General features: G+C 38.0%; 1 protein-coding gene across 4 annotated transcripts in view; it reads left to right on the forward strand.

The window, feature by feature from the left end:
- Positions 1 to 17,455, forward strand: part of pod1 (coronin) — a 43,983-nt gene that overhangs the window by 19,873 nt on the left and 6,655 nt on the right. For 2 of the 4 annotated variants that reach the window (XM_022076524.2, XM_087351950.1), the window contains 10 exons: positions 2,161 to 3,058; positions 4,013 to 4,126; positions 5,014 to 5,184; positions 7,011 to 7,240; positions 8,369 to 8,559; positions 12,387 to 12,525; positions 12,753 to 12,959; positions 14,000 to 14,135; positions 14,479 to 14,639; positions 16,923 to 17,006. In XM_022076524.2, coding sequence (XP_021932216.2) covers positions 2,161 to 3,058; positions 4,013 to 4,126; positions 5,014 to 5,184; positions 7,011 to 7,240; positions 8,369 to 8,559; positions 12,387 to 12,525; positions 12,753 to 12,959; positions 14,000 to 14,135; positions 14,479 to 14,639; positions 16,923 to 17,006 — 2,331 coding nt within the window. The remainder of the gene's footprint in view (positions 1 to 2,160; positions 3,059 to 4,012; positions 4,127 to 5,013; positions 5,185 to 7,010; positions 7,241 to 8,368; positions 8,560 to 12,386; positions 12,526 to 12,752; positions 12,960 to 13,999; positions 14,136 to 14,478; positions 14,640 to 16,922; positions 17,007 to 17,455) is intronic. The other 2 variants (XM_087351949.1, XM_087351951.1) reach the window with 1 other exon arrangement.

Below are 17,455 nucleotides of genomic sequence, written 5' to 3' on the forward strand. Positions count from 1 at the left end.
GTCCCAATGTACGCGTCTCGCACCTCTTGGCATTACATCCACAAGAATGAACCCATCACTGTCCCAAAAGACAGTCATCATGACTTTTCCGGCGGAGGGAGTTGACTTGAATTTCTTCTTTCTCGGTGATTGAGGGTGATGCCACTCCATTGACTGCCTTTTTGTCTCCGGCTCAAAGTGGTGTATCCAGGTTTCGTCACCTGTAATGATCCCTCAGCATCAAAACGCTTCCAACAATTCAGAAGAAATTGTTTTCCTTTGAATCCTGTGGTCTGCTGTGAGACTTCGTGGAACCCATCTTGCGCACACCTTCGAATATGCAAGAGCCCGGATAATTGCAATTACACTTCCATTGCTGACTGAAAGCTGTTGGGCCAATTGTCGAGTTGTGACGCGCCGATCCTCACGAATAATGGCATCCGCGCGGTTCAACATGTCTGGAGTGGTGGCTGTGGCAGGACGCCCAGAGCGCGGCAGATCATGGAGCTCGGTTTCTTCACTTCCTGAAGCTTTAACTCTCTTAGCCCAGCGACCAACGGTGCTCCTATCGACTGCACAGCTTCCATACACAGCACACAAACATTTATGAATGTTCACCACAGTTTCTTTTTCAGCAAAAAAGAATTCAATTACAGCTCGTTGCTTGTAACGAGAGTCGTTCACAGACGCCATTTTAACAGTTCACTACAGCTCCGCCATTGGTTGGAATCATTTGAAACTCCGTACACGAACGCGAGAAACATCAAATCTCAAGCATGTAAAAGTACACTTTTCTATCTTCATTATTGGCTGAGAAAAAAAATGTGGGGCATTATTTAATGAGCGACCCTCGTATATATGTATATATGTTTTTTTGCCATGTGGGAATATAAATTCAATTTCAAATGGAAGTTCCTCAGCATTCTTTAATAAATTTACTTAACTTCCATGTAACTTGTCATTTATTTTAGCAGTACTTGGGTATATGGACGGAAGTTTCAGTTTTATATCTTTTAATGCAATTTTGCTTTAAATTTCACCACAAAATTAATAAATAGACTTTACATTAAACTGGTAGTAGAATGAAGAAGAGATGGGAAACTTGCCACAAACCAATTTGCCATTTATCGTATGATAACTGCATATAAACAGCACAGAGGTGCAGTCTAGATTGTGGTGCTAGGTGGAGGTGAATCAACTTATCTCTCTGTTGTACCTTTGATTCTAAAAATTAAACACAGTGAAATTTTCTCTACAAATCAGACCAACAACACAGCCTTGTTTTGTTCATAAGTATTATATTTGATTCATCTGATTTTCAAATATCTCTAAAAAGTTTTGATGAATGCTCTTGTATGCTGTAATGATGAATGTGCACTTTTCTTTCTTAACTGATCTTTCTGTTCTTTATGTGCTTTCTGTCTGAAGTCTGACTTTTATGATTATATTTTCTTTTTCAGGCTGTTGATTTGTGTGATATTTATTCAAAATGGCAAGGAAATTAATTTTAGGAAGTTAAAGGAATTTTCTTTTAATCTGACATGAAACATACATATATGCTTTCCACTGTCTGAGGTATATTTATGCCAGGTAATTAGGTGATGAGGTTGTATTTAATCTGACATGTTAATACTATTATTGTTATATACACCCCCCCCCCCCCCCCCAATTTTGGTGCCAGTGGTTGGGTGTGACCTGTGATTCTTCAAGTACTGCACTGTTGTGCAGCGTAAAAGTCTAATATACAAAGAGTACTACTGTGTTAGATCTGACTCTAAACTGACACCAATTTGGGCAGTATAATGTTAACCAGTCATTGAATGTTGCAATAGAGTAAACTGAAAATGTAGTATGTATGTATGACAGTGGATATTGACTGCGTAAATTGGCTCAAACACACTTCTGTCTTGAATTTGGAAGGAGCCTGATTTGTATGTTGGCCGGGATGCCTCCTGTCCTGACTGTTGTCCTCTGTGGTACTTTTCTATAACCTGTAATCACTTTACTTCATTTCCAGTTTTGTAATCATCTTCTCGTATTGTGTGATGCCAAATAACCACTCCAATTGATAGTATACCATTAAGTAACTTACATTGCACTATGAATGAAGTAGATGTTATGGCTTTGTTGTAGTTTTGCTGTGTTGATTCATTTTCTCAACAAGTTTTGGGTTTGTTCTAGCAGCCTAGACTCGGACCAAAACCTTTTACACCTCCTAAACTCAACTTCAGTTCTGGAAGTGGAGAAGATGACATTAAGGCAACAACGGAATTCTCATTTGAAAAGGTCTTCTCTGTCCCAGTAGCACCAGGTCATGAAGCCATGAATGGGGTCTTGCCTAACAGGCATGGAAACAGTTGGCACACAATAGACAACGAAAATAATGGCATAAACCAGAGTCCATATTGTGTTGAAAATGATTTTCAGGATAAAGGGGAAGAATGTTTGGATGACAAATGTAAGAAAACAATTGATAATATTCCATCTTCTCCATGTAAAGATAGCGTAGGTCTGTTTGAAGAAGAGAATAAAAGTGGAGTAGGGTTACATAGTGAAGATGTCTCAGGGAGAGATGCACAGCCAAACAGTGGAAGTTTAGAAGACTTGCCACTGTCTTCTCCTACATCACACAGGAAACCTAAAACTCCCAGTACTGCCGAACGGAGGAAATTTTATGAGAAAAGAATTAGCTCGGTGGCAAACGAACAAGATCTACAACTTCCAGCAGATGCATTGAAATTTGATGATGTAGATGATAAACTTGAAGATTTTGAACGTGCATCAGTACAGCGTTCCAGTATAGCAGAACGGCGTCGCATGTATGAGAACAGGTCTTCATCTGTTCAAGAAGCAGGAGCAGCTGATAAGAGAAGTCCTACTTTGTCACCAACTCCTTTACGAAGGCAGGACTCGTTTAAGAATTCCAAAACCTGTGCAGTGGATGAAGTGGCAAATAAGAGGTCACCTGTTGCCATACAGCGACAGCAGTCACAGGAGCAGACAGCTGCTGGAAAGTCACAGGACAAGAAGCCCGAACCAGTCACAACTCCAACACCCAAGAGGACTTCAACTGTGTTTGGTAAGTTATTATACAAGCAGACAATTTAGACCAGTTGTTGCTCAAGCTTAAAGTTCTTCAGACTTACCACTTCATTTTCTGACGTATTTTATAACCAGATGCACATGTTTGCAGCGGTTTGGATGCAGACCTTCCTGATTTAAAGTTTGCCATTTCTGCGATCGAGATGTGTGCATTTGATGTGCAGTTCGAAAAACACTGCTTTGGATTAAAATGTCCCTCTTTACAGTATCTCTTCTTGGTCATGAACGTGTTGTATGCCATGCTTCCTGGTACCTGTGATGAATGATCTTGAGTCTCACAGCTGCTGGTATGTGTTCCTGAATGCTTCTCTGCTTGGGTGGCAATGGTTGGGAAACTGATGCACATACTCTTCAACTTCTTGTCTTAAAATTTGTACACGAAATTAATGTCTGCTTACTCTTTATTTGTAAACTGTGTTTTCATCGTTGATCACAATGTGAGGATTTCTTCACATAAACAACCAGACATAGAACAAACAACCTTCTTTACTTGATGATTGAACACAGAATAAGTACTGAGTGGTGAGTGTGTGCTCTCTGACATGGCGACGATGGAGTATATGGACTAGAGTTAGAAATGGCAGCTTGATGCATATTCAAATACTTAGAAGCTGTTCATTATTGACTCTGAACTGTGGCAGGTAATGAATGTTAATTTAAAGATAAATGTAGCAGGTGCTCAAAAGATATGGTTGAGGACACAATGGTTGATGGATGATGGGAATATATTTATCATATAACTGCAGTGGTTGAGATTTTGACCCATGTTAGAGTAATATTTTTAACTCAAAGTAAGCCAATGAATAATCATCTAAAGTTTGTTTAACATTTCATGGGACATTCTGTAAAGCAGCAATAGATGAAAATTATCATTATACCATGAGTAAGGTGTTATGTGTGTGACTTTTGCCCTGTGTTTATTTGTATGTAGGTCGCGTGTCCAAATTCCGACACCTGAAGGGGACGCCATTTCACAAGTCAATGCACATTGAAAATATCCGGAATGTCAGCAGGCAGATATCTGGAGAATGTGATGGTTTCCATGGTAATTATTACTTTAAGTGCCCTCTTAAATCTTTGACAAGTACAAAAGTGAGGTAGGTGATGGGATTTTGTTGTGAGAGGCAAGAAATTCACTGTGGCAGTGTTTCTAGCTTTTTTTTAGACTTTATTCGTCAATGGATTAATCAGGTGTTTGACACATTATGTTTCTTTCCAGCAATATTCAGAATATTATAATGTCCTCAAGTAAAAATATTTTAACGTTTTGGAAAGTAATTATAATCTAAATTTTGTTGGAGATGTGATGGCTCATCCGGCTTATGTAGGCCTTGCTTCAGGAACACTAGATCATGTAAACCCCTAGTTTTTCGTTGATAGTTGTAAGTCTTTTGTATCCGGGTTTAGTTCCGCCAGGCAACTGCTAACCATGTATAGTCCGCGACTGTAATCTTGAGACTTGCAGGGTGAGGAAGTGGGGTGAAGGAGGAAGGAAGAAAGATAGCGTCTGCCTTTAATGCTTCGGACTTCCTGCATTCCTTGTAAGCCTCAAGATTACAGTAGTGTACTGTACTATCTGCCTTATATGAAGCTTATAAAAATGCCCAAGCACTACACATCCACCGTGAAGATGAGATAGCAACCGCAATGTTAGCAGGAACATTGAATAATTCTCAATATTCAGTGTGGCTTATCCCTAAAAGCTGAAGTTGCACAGTGAACATCAGCCATGAATACCTTTGGACAAGAATATTTCCATATGTGATTTCAGACACAGAAAATTAAGTATGACTTCAGAATAGTATGACATAAGTACTGAGAACAGGAAAATACCTATGAAAGTAAAATACAAGAGAGCAGATATTTAGATTTTTTTATATTTGGATATTTTTTAGGCCAGTAAACGTTTTTAAAGACAGCATTGATTTTCAGCGAACCATGAAAGAGTTGCGGTGCCACTGAGTGGACCAGGTGGCAAGATTGCAGTGTTTGAACTTAGCAAGACTGGCAAGCTTCCAGATGGAGTCATACCAACATTAGTTCATGGAACTAACATCATGGACTTTGCATGGGATCCTTTTAACTGCAAGAGACTAGCTGTTGGTGAGGAACAGTGGTTTAATAATGCAGTGGTTCTTAATGCTTTCTTACACACTTGTAAATTATCAGTGGATTTTGCAGGAAATGGGTATCTGTTGTCTTGCCTTGTGCAGTAAAATAGTAGCCTACAAATCTTATTATCACTAACATGTTTAAATACAGGATGAGTGCAAAAGAACTTTAACTTTAAAAATGACGCAGAAAACAAATGTGGCATGCTTAAAACTTCACACTCACACCAGTCAATGGAAAAACTCTCAAAGTTTTGTTTCAAATAACTGGGTGGTTTTTGTTGTTGTTGTACACCTCTGCTAGATACAGCTAGATTTGAAAATGGCTACCCCTAGACAGAGGAGTTGTTGTGTTCTGCAGTTAGCGAAGAAAGGGTCTGTAACAGCTGTGCATTGTGCATTTCACACACAATTTAACATGAAACCACCCTTCCAACCATAGAGTTATGCCTGGTACAAGAAATTCGAGCATAAAGGGTGCATTTGCAAAAGCAAGAGTCTTGGTTGTCCCTCTGTGTGTGATTCTGCTGTGGACCTTGTTCGGATTTGCTTCCAATGCAGCCCACAAAATCAACATGTCAAGTGAGTCATGAGTTGCAGCTACCACAGACATCTGTGTCTAAAATCCTGCATCAGAATTTATTTATAAAATCACACAGACTTCAGTAATGGATTGGTTGTGCAGGATCCAGTGAAATCTTGTGGTTCAGAGGGCCAACAAGATCACCATACTTAACTCTGCATGACTTCTTATGAGGCTACATAAATGACAAAGTGTTTGTCTTGTCTCTGCCAAAATCTTTTGTCAGAGTTGAGACAGTGATTCACAACTGCCATAGCTTCCATCACTAGGGACTCTGCATAGAGTTTGGGGTGAGTTGGATTATTGTCTTGACAACTGCTGTGTGGAGCACATATCGAGTCTGTGAGGTGTTTACAAAACTTTAAGAGTTTTTCTATCAACTGTTGTAGGTGTGAAGTTCTAAGTATGCTAAATTTGTTTTCAGTATCATTTTGAAAGTGTAAAGTTCTTTTGTGCTCATCCTTTATGTTATTTGTGATATAGATTTAAATCGTAAGCATATTGTCACCCGCATTGAACATTCCCATTTAAAAATTATGTACAGTGGTATGTGGAAGTGTTTTCAGTCATCAGAAGATTTCTTTGGTGCATTATGGGGGAAAAAAGAAATGTAATTGACTTAACTAGTGAGAGTTTGTGCAGTAAAAATCCACACTTACACTCAGATATTTTGGAAGGGCTAATGAGTCATTTTCTGAGAAAATTGATGAAATTTTTTATTTGAACTTCCATTAATTTAGGGGTTATGTTGGCCTGGTATAAACAAATCTATACTTGTATGAAAAATGTATTTTTAACCTCCCTATACAAAATTTAATATGTAATTTTTAATTCCTTGTTGGCCATTACTTCTGTCATTTCTCTTTGCCTCCTGCTTGGCACATACATTAGGCTTCATTGCTTGCAATTGGTCCAGTATTAATTGCAGTGCTGGATCCATTCTTGCTGCTCCTAACACTGGATGTTACATAATTACTGTTCATAACCCACACTCCCACCTTTTTTGACAAAACAAGTCATACAATATGTGATCCATGCATTGCCATTATGAGAATATTTGCATTGCAGTGCCTATAGATCTTCCCTCCATAGCATGGCTCTCCTGTAACAGAAATAACTTTATTATGAAGGTTTCATTTGATGGGCTTTAAAGAAATATGGCTGTTTACTTTGGTCTATCACATGATGTTTTAATCTATTTGACCGAACTGTGTTGAGTTCTTGTTATGCTGCAGCGTGTGATGATGGGACAATTCGCCTCTGGTTGATCCCGAAAGAGGGCCTTGCGGAACCAACAAATGAGCCTCATGCAGTCCTTGCTGGACACTCTGAGAAGATCTACTTTATCAAATTCCACCCACTTGCAGAAGATGTGTTGGCATCAGGGTCTTATGATATGACAATACGTATCTGGGACTTAGCGACTCATACAGAGAGAATTGTGCTGCAAGGACACACTGATCAGGTTTGTTTATGCTCATAAGTAAACAGACAGGTTTGTTTCAGTGATAGTTCTCTTGTTTTACACTTAAATTATTCATTGTATGGAATTTTTCCATCACCCTTGTTTAAAATGAAGAGAAAAAGTCCAGACAATGAATAATTTTAAGAGTAATCGACCATCGTCAGAATCCTTTAGACGACTTGTTTTATTTTTGGAAGATGCTGTTTTTATATGTGCTGAATGATTGGTACTCCTGCATGGGTTGTCACAATGGTAATACTTGTGAAATGCATTCAGGAAGTAATTAGTTAAAAAACTTGCTTGGGGCACTGGTTATCCTGATAGGTTCTTTATGGTTTTCATGTAGTCCTTCCTAATGAATACCATGATAGTATCTTTACAATAATGACTTCCACTTGTTTCCCTTCCAGTTTATCATTCAGTCATCACTGGATAATTCAGTTAATTTTATTTTAGTTTAATTTATAACTTGTGTTGGGCAAGGCCGTGGTCTAGGCAACACGGAGTTTTCCTCCGGGGGCTTCCCCGGTTTCTCCGTGGCATCCCAACAATTACTCCATTCACACACAGAAGAAGGCAATGGCAAACCACTTCTGGATCATCTGCCAAGAACGTATATGAACAGGTCCCAGTCCGAGGAAAGGATGGAAGGATCCTGTTCATATGGACCTGTCATCAGACAGAACACTAAATAAATAAAAAAAATCCCATGTAAACACGTAGGGGGCGAACATGCAGCTGGGAAAATCATGTTTTGGCCTGGGCAGAGGGATTCATTAATTGCATTGCTAACATTTTCATTGGGATTAAATTAAAATGAAATTAACTGTAGGAAATTGACACATCTTAAAATAAAGTGATTAGGTACTTGTATAACACTTTAAAATTCATAATCATCCTGCTAATTTTTATTTGATGGTACAGAAGCTCTGGAGTGATACATTATTATTAAATAAATTGAATAAATGTTAATCATATTTTTAAATTTAAAACACCTAAAATTCTGTGTTGAGTGTTCATGCTTTTACATTTTAATGCTGATGAGACAGGACTCTTTGTACTCATTAATGCTATACAAGAGTCATACTAACATACTAAACAAAGATATTTCCCCTCTCTTCTTTTCAGATGTTCAGCTTTGCATGGAGCCCTTGTGGAGCATACTGTGCCACTGTAAGCAAAGACAGCAAATTGCGTGTGTACAAACCTCGTTCAAAGAGTCAAGCAGTCCGAGAAGGCAGGGGACCAATAGGATCGCGAGGGGCTCGGGTTGTTTGGGCCCTTGAAGGGCGCTTCATTGTCGTTACAGGATTTGATAAGTAAGTTGTTTTTTGTTTCTACTTATGCTACTGATATTTTATTAGAATATTTTGTGGTTCTGGTCTCTCACCACGTGGGAAAAAAAATTGAGGCTGTTTTAGAACAAATTGCTGTGGAGAATATTTGGACTTTAGGAACAGAAAGTAACTGGATGATGGAGAAAATTGCATAATGAGGTGAAGCAAATTGTCCGGAGATAGGGATTAGCTCTATTGATTGGGCCCAACAGAGTAGGTCTACCTGAAGATGGAGCTAGAATCCCATCTCTGAAACGTCATGGTTTTTATTGATTTATCTTGGACGATGGATAATGTCCAGAAAACAATTTGTTTCAACAACACACCATCGTCACAAACTTTCAGACTTGTGTATAATGAGGTGCTTCATAATTTGTACTCTTTACCAAACATTATTGTGATCAAGTTCAGGACAATGAATGAAAGAAAAGGGAGATGAGAAATGCATGTGGCGTTCTATTTGAATACTTTTAGGGAAGGGAATAACTGAGAGACCTAGGTGTAGATGTTATGTTAGTATTAAATATATTTTAAACTTTAAAGGCTGAAAGCAACATATGTATCTCATAACATGTAAGTGTAAGAGGCTACTGTTGTCCTATTACGTTGTGACATTGTTAAAAATATTATATACTTGTAAAATAAGATATATATGTCTCTGATGTGACTTCATTGGCTTTTAAGATTGTCAGAAATTTATCTGTATTACAATCATCCACTTTAAGGGGTGTGTTTACTTACAAAAATCCCTGTGAATTTTTTAAAATCTCAAAGTATTTTTTGTTTTGTCCAAGCAGTCATTCTGTCTTTGTTCTACCACATGTAAAAATGGGCCAGAAATATCTAAAAATAATTTAGAAAAGCATTACCTTATCTCGTCCCTTTCATAAAAGCCACACCCTCTAAACCACCTTATTCCATCAATTGAAAAATTATCAGTAACTCATGTATAAAATTGAAATTTTAAATTGTGGGTATGTGTGCATGTTTGCTTGTAGCTTGAAAATGGATAAAACTGATCTGCACAAAACTTGATACGATTACACCATGAGAACAGGAAGAGATTTTAGAACAATTAAAACTCTGAAAAACTGAAGATGGCTGTCTTCTGGGCTGTTGTGCTGTGTAGTGTGGTAGAAGTTTGCTGACGTTTCAGAGGTCTTTCTACCTCCATCATCAGGGCGATCATTGCAAGTAGTAGTATAATTACAGCACATGCATTTTGTATTCCACTTTTTTGAGCATAGTGTTGGACAGTCTTCAAGTTGTGTGTGATACCCTCTGAAGCAGGGATCATCACATAACCCCATATTACATTTTGAACATCTGAATTTTGTCTGCATTTGTCTGTTTTTTGCAGAACACACTTGCCGCCTAACTTATCTTCCTTCTGAGGGCCAGTATTTCTTGTGTCTTATGTCACATGTTATGTGTTTATCCATTAGAGGCATGTAGCTTGTATATTTTTGTTCCAAACCTTTTATGTTTCTTCAGTATATACTGTTTGAAAATGACTCTCCCTTTAAACCATGCAATGATTTCATTGATTGCTAATGTATTATTTTGCATATACATCATCGAGTATATCAAAAATAGTTCTCATTTTTCACAACCTGTCTTAATTTTCAATTATGTTGTAACTAAAATGGAGAAATCTCTGTTTATGAAACACTCTGTCTCATTTTGTTGTGTGTCCGTAAAAGGCTGTAAAGAACTTTTCTAGTGTGGACCAGTAGTCTTTCAGTCTGTCTCTTTGGTCATGAGCCATCTGAAGAACAGTAGAAAAAATAGTACGTTTCTTGTATAGTCACTTCAGGCAGGGCAGAGTTCCCGTCATCAAGCGTGTCTAAGAATTGATGATAATATCTGTTTGTCTTTTCCAGCAACAGTTGCATGATTTCAAGAACAAAGAGCATGAAGTTGCTGAGTGTTGATGAATCTTTCTTTGTGTGAGGGGCTTAATTTGGCTCAACCCACTTGTATATCACAGGTGCAGAAGTTTGTGATTGTGCAGTGTCAGCCGAGCCTCTGTAGCCTTTGTCTGTCCTGTTGTCCTCTTCAGTTTCACTGCCACTTTGATCAGAAGTGTCATCTTAAGATATGTGGGCATCTGAGTCAGTCTAAAATCAGTTTCTGTGCTGTGTCTTCATCTTGAAGTCTCCTCTTTGAAGCCATCTTTCACTGGGAAGGAACAATGGTGAACTGTGCTTCAGATGCCAGTTCTTAAAACTAACTCATTTCATAGTTTATACTCTCATGAAATGCCTGGGTTGTTTACATTTTTTTTTATTATTAGTGTTCTGTCTGATGACAGGTCCATATGAACAGGATCCATCCATCGTTTTCTCGGACTGGGACCTGTTCATATACGTTCTTGGCAGATGATCCAGAAGTGGTTTGCCATTGCCTTCTTCTGTGTGTGAATGGAGTAATTGTTGGGATGCCACGGAGAAACCGGGGAAGCCCCCGGAGGAAAACTCCGTGTTGCCTAGACCACGGCCTTGCCCAACACAAGTTATAAATTCGGGCACCGCCGGGAATCGAACCCGAGACCCCAGGATTACAAGGCCAGCGCTCTAACCGCTAGACCACCGTGGCGGTGTTGTTTACATAGAAGAAATAAATTAAAAATGATAATATCTTCCTGTATATTGGTTGTCATGCATGAATAACTATTTCACTGATACTTGGGTCTGTTTACAGGCAGAAACACAATGCTTTGGGCCTGGAAATTTCCTCTGTGCTTGAAATCAGTTTCTCAGAACCAAACTGGTACAAACATGAAATAAATCTGCATTGGTTAGGCCATTTTTCCTCTACAGATTACCAGACTTATATATCCCTGTTGAAATCAGCAAGGACCGGTGAAATGGCTATATTACTACACCGCCAAAGATGTCTTAATAATATAAACAGCTGTTACAAGACTTTGACCATTTGGGCATCTGCAGTTGTGACAGAGGAAATGCCATTCTGAAGCTATGGTACAGTGTATTGAAAAGTTTCTGCCACTTTATTCTGTTTTTCAGTATTTTAAAGAGTTAAAAAATGGGGCCAGATTGGAAAATGGAACCTGTGTCATCAGGCTGATTGTTTTGAAACTCTGATATGGGGAAAATTGTGTGAACAGACTACAGTTTATTTAATGATTTTCTGCCATTTGAAGAATTTAAATGCCAAAATATTCTGGCCGCCTGACTAAATGGGGGGATTTAAATAAATAAATCTTGGGTGTGTGGACTGCATTCATCTGGCTGAGTGTAGTGTTTAGTGGCAGGCTCTTTTGGCGTGGTAATGAATCTTTTGGTTCTGTAAAAGACAGGGAAATTTCTTGACCGGCTGAACACTCACCAGCTTTTGGAGGAATGTGCTGTGTGAAATTATTTCTGGGCCGTACTGATCACACATGAACATACCTATGGCTGAGATTGAATTTTGCTTGTTGTGTTGTAGACACTGGATGTGATTTTCTGATCTCAGTGTCTTGGCCTTATTCTTCTTTACTTGTCTGTTTGATAAGTGGTATAAGTGGCTAAAGTGCAAAAGTAATGTGTTGATTCTTGTGCTTTGGTAAAAGTCTAACTTAGAATGTTGATTGTCATTAGCAGAGAGACTCTTGCCTAAAGAAAGATGAAGGAATTAATTTTTCAAAGTCCGTTTGGGAATCGTTAATGTGCAAACTTCTTTTTTTCTGTCTATATTTTCAGACACAGGTGGAACAGAGAAGAAGGCATTGTTTTTGTGATTGAAACTAAGTCTAGGATGAATACACTTTTATTAGAATTGTGTTGTTAATTTCTGTTGTGCAGGGTTTCAGAAAGGCAGATTCAGATATTCAAGGCAGATAGTTTAAGCGTGCCTTTAAATACAGTAGGATTGGATGTTTCTCCAGCAATCCTCATGCCTTTCTATGATGAAGACAGTTCTACCCTGTTCCTTACAGGAAAGGTATGTATAAATCACTGATATCCATTGTTTGTAATGAAGGTAAAACTTGCTGATCTTAATACACTTGTAGAAAGTAAATGATAAATTTGTAACATGGATGCTGTTTTACATATTCAATGAAGAAATGATCATGATAATTTCATTGAAGAATTTAGTTTATGCCTACAGCAGCCACATTTTTGGGTGTGGCATACACTTACCTGTTTGTTGCGTGCTTCTTCTTATAGGGTGACTCTACTATTTATGCATTTGAAGTGACGGAAGAAGCGCCATACCTTTGTCCTCTAAGCCATCATCGCTGTAACTCGCTGCACCAAGGGCTATCATTCCTTCCAAAGAGTGTTTGTGATGTCAGCAATGTTGAGTTTGCTCGGGCTTTGCGACTGACAAACAACACTATCGAACCACTCTCGTTTACTGTACCAAGAATTAAGGTAATTTAATGTAAAGGATAAATGTTGGAAAGTAGGGAGTGTAACAGTTCAATTAGTAAGCAGCTGCACAACTGGGATGTGATCCCTGGAAAGGCACATCCAGAGATTTGTAAATGTGAAATTGTAATGAAATGCCCACCGTCATGGACAGAAGAGCAGCATCACTGGCCATTACAGAGAATTGGTTTTCAAAGATTTGTACATTTGTAGTATGGCTATAAAAGTCTTTGAACCTGATTTTAAAATTCTCAGCCAAGAAATCAATAATTTCTACAGCATGGCCACTTGGAACGAGAACAGTAACTGATGCATCTTCATGGAGCAAATGACAGGAAAAACATGATACATATTATAATAACATTTTCATTTGTTTTCAAAATAGTTTCAGTGATAAGTCTGTTGTCACAATTCTATCTGAAAACAAGCTGAAGCAAATTAATTGCATCAACAGTGCACATTGGGAAAAGTTTTACATATAATACAGTTGGCATGAAACTTTACTAAACACAATGTAAACTTCTGATACTTGAAAAATACATTGCAACCCTAAATTTTGGGACGGTGTTGAGCTCACACATGTTCTGGTGAAAAGTTTGCTGATAGTGTCAACACTAAATACTTCAATTATTTTGGAGAGTTGATAAGTGAATTTCCCCTCCACAAAATAGGTAGCTCATGTAGAGTAATTAATATCTGTTGATTTTCATGTTTTCATGAATAGTTTCATACTCATTTGGTGTAATTGACTGCTATCTAATTAATACATTGAGGGGACTTAGCGACCTGATTCTAATGACTTGTTAACACCACAGTTGCCCCCAATTTTCTGTTTCCTAGGATCAGCCCTAGAAGTTACTTAATAATGTGTTAAAGGGGCCACATGAAGAGGCACCATGTTCTGTGTGCAGCATCCCTACCTTTGAGTGATGTTCTTGTGTCAGGATGACAACAGATATAATTTATATTGAGTTTTGTTTTTACCTGTGGGCCGTTTTGAGTTGAACTGTGGTGGTTAAAGTAGAGTTTCTTACATTGTGCAGAGCGATCTGTTCCAAGATGACTTGTTCCCACCAACCAAAGTGACGTGGAAGCCAACTCTGACAAGCACGCAGTGGTTCCAGGGGATGGACAAACAGCCACCTAGACAGAGCCTGAAGCCAGATGGCATGGAGTGCTGTGAGTCCATCAGTGTTTACTTGTAATATGATTTTAATTAGTCTTAGCTTTAGGAACCTTCAGTTTCATTATGACACATGGTAGCTCAAAGGGAGGAAGACGACATTGAATCTATGCATATGGGCCATAAATGAAATGAAAATGTGTAATCCTTATTATTTTTTTTTTACACTTTTTCCTTCTGAGTTATTGCGCCATGTAGTCTGGTAGATCTACCAGATTACATTGCGAAATAACCCAGAAGACAGCAATCTTCAGACTCACCGCTGTGAAAACCTCAAATCCTACATATTAATTCTTATTTATTGTTTCAATTTGATTGGATGTATTGATCTGTTTGAAGTGTCCGGAGCACAGGGTGTGGCAGGAAGCGGTGAGAAATCCAGCAGTAAAACGTCGGGAAGCACAGCAGTAAGTGGAAGTCTTCCTGGTTCTCAGCAGCCATATAATCATCTGGGATGGAATTCGGACATAACTGGTGCAACCAAAGAAAAGCAGGAACAGGTACTCCTTACATACAGATATAAAGCAAGTGCACCTAACTTGCACTTCAGTTCTATGTGAAGTGCATACTTTTCTAGTATGGTACAGTAGAATCCTGATTATTGAAACTGATGAAGGGGAGAAAAAAAAACAGGTAATTCAAAGTATTTTGTTTGGTGTATTCATGAGACATGACGAACTATTTTACGGACAGACATGATCAGCCCATAATGAGTTCTTGCTATGCATTTTGTGCAAGAAATGCATAATAAAGAACATTCATCATGAACAAATTATTGTCAAATGTAAATATTAGTGTTCATTTCGATAGGAGTGGGATGAGACTGACTCCCTTGGCATTGCTGCCTCAAATAGGCCCATTGTCCCAGCATCCTAATGATTGATGGATTTATGTAGAGCATTTGTGGAATAATGATTAGCAGGGAAGAACTGAAATACATATTATCCCCATATTTACAGTTTGAGGGGGATTGATGAAAAATGGTGTACACTGTGGGGATGAAAATTTTGGGAAATGAAAATTAATAAGCTTAGTGTTTGCCTTCACTTTGACCTTAATTGGAAACCTCAACCAATAAAGTACATAAATTACTAAGCAGTTTATGAACACTTTTCTGTTATGTAATTCTCTTCTTCCTTGGCTCTACAACCATTCTCCATTCGGAGTTTTCTTGATCTTTGAACTGTGCATTTGTGAGTAATGAGTAACAGGCCCACTGCCTCTGAACAATTTCTACTCAGTCCTGATTTTTGTCTGCTAGAGTAATCTAGTATAGAATTAGGAGAGACATGGGTGAGAACTGGCTGCCGAATTTTGCTTACGAAATACCTCATTCATGCTTGTAAGATTCTTTTACATGCCATAAATCTACGACATGGGACTGCCCTCCGAAGGAAGTTGTGCTATAGATTTTTATCACCCTTGAAAGTCCATTGACCTTGGCCAGGTTTGAACCCGTGAACCTTGGGTCCAGTGGCAAGCACACTAACCACTAGTCCACTGAGGGTGACATATAATTCTCAGAAACTAAAAATATACAGTATCTTGATGCAAGTTAAAATAATTTGTCAAACACTGTGAAAGTTTATGCACAGAATAAGCAATGTTTTTACTTCTTCAAAAATGAATTTGGTATCTTTCACGCTGATTTGCATTTTTTCAGCGACATGTTTTTGACCGTCATTTTCAGAGTTGATACTGATAATCCAAGTTGTTTCATCAAGGAAATGTGAAAAATGTTTATCAATGTCCTGTAATATGTTGAGTTTTTCTTCTAAGGATATAGTTTTCCCCTACTTTTATGTTACTATCATTCCTTAACAAACGTGGATACTGAAAAGAACTGCATTGCACAGTAAGACTCATGTTACAGATTAAGTAATAATAACAGCTGACTTGAAATTAAACACACATTGAGAGCTAAAATGATGCTTGCAAGGTGGAAACAGACTGGTCAAACTATTCAGTGCTGAGAGAAGAGTAGTTGAAATCACAAAAAAAGTAAAACCTGGGAAATTAAAGTGAAATTACACATTTTGTAGGGAAATAAATATTCACAATGGAAGTAAAATTAATGGCATTGAAGAAATGTTATGCAAATGATGAGAAAACTTAACATGTTCCATATGGACTGCCCTAAGACTAAGATTGAAGCCAGGCCTCCAGAAACTAAGTTCCAAATTATAGCATAGCTTTGATGGCCTTTAACTTGCTTTTTGATTAAATATGAGTTTTATCCTTTGTATATGAATTTAAATATTTGCATTTTGTGTGTAGTTTTCATTTTCGTCTCAGTGTCTCAACAAATGTTTTCATCTTAACTAATCTGGAAACTCTTGATTATAATCCTTATCAGCATGCTTGTATCATTGATCCAGGCTTTTGAATTGTAGTATGCTGGTTATCATTCCTGCTTTACATGTGTGAGGTCCTGAATTTGCACTTCATCCAGGAGACAGACTATCAGGAATTTGCCAAAATACCACCTTAAAGTAGACCATGACTTCATCTTCTAAGTCTTTAACCAATTCACTATTTGTACATAATCCATAATGTTTCATTTTTACATTAAATAATCTCTTTAGTTGAAACCATTAAACAACTTACCTTGTGGCAGTTTTGTATGTGCAGAATAGATTAATGGATTTTGTAAACTTGCATGTCTGCATTTTGTGTTGGTACATTGAAACATAATGTTCACTATAATCACTGAAGTTTGGCAGTTTTATGCAATTAGAAGCAGAATGGGTGATTTTGTGAGTGAAGATTTTTCTGTCATGCAGATTCAGCGAGCAGTTAGCAGTCGAATGGAAGTGAATCTGAAGCTTGAGCAGGATGAGATGGAGGGTGTTGATGAACATGAGTGGGTGAGTGTAGTGTTTCTGAACCTACTTAAGTAGCTATCACAGAGAATTGCCACTATGCTGCATTCAAAATCAGAGAGTTGGTTTGTTTGCCTCCAATGGCACTGTTTGTATGATGTCATTTTCTTAATTTCTTTTGTATCACATTTGGCTGTAATGTAATATTATTTCTTCCTTTCTGTATCTTCATCCTTTTCTCCCTCTACTATTTATCCTTATCTTTTAATATGAATTTTCTGTAAGCAAGGAATTGATATGTAACTTCAGCTTTTGGGTGAGAGCCACATTGAATTTTGGCAAACATTTCAGTTGCCATTTTCAAGATGGCTGCGAGATGGGGCAAGGGCAAGTTCACGAGGCTGTATATAGGGAAGGCAGTGAGTGGTGATATAAATTTGATGGGGCTGGTTGGTGGAGTGGAGGAATGGGCTGCTGTCCAATGGGAGAGGAGC

The sequence above is a fragment of the Zootermopsis nevadensis genome, unplaced genomic scaffold, assembly GCF_977971745.1.
Source record: "Zootermopsis nevadensis isolate Lab colony 2312 unplaced genomic scaffold, Znev_1.0 Znev_ptg000020l, whole genome shotgun sequence".
Classification (NCBI taxonomy): domain Eukaryota; kingdom Metazoa; phylum Arthropoda; class Insecta; order Blattodea; family Termopsidae; genus Zootermopsis; species Zootermopsis nevadensis.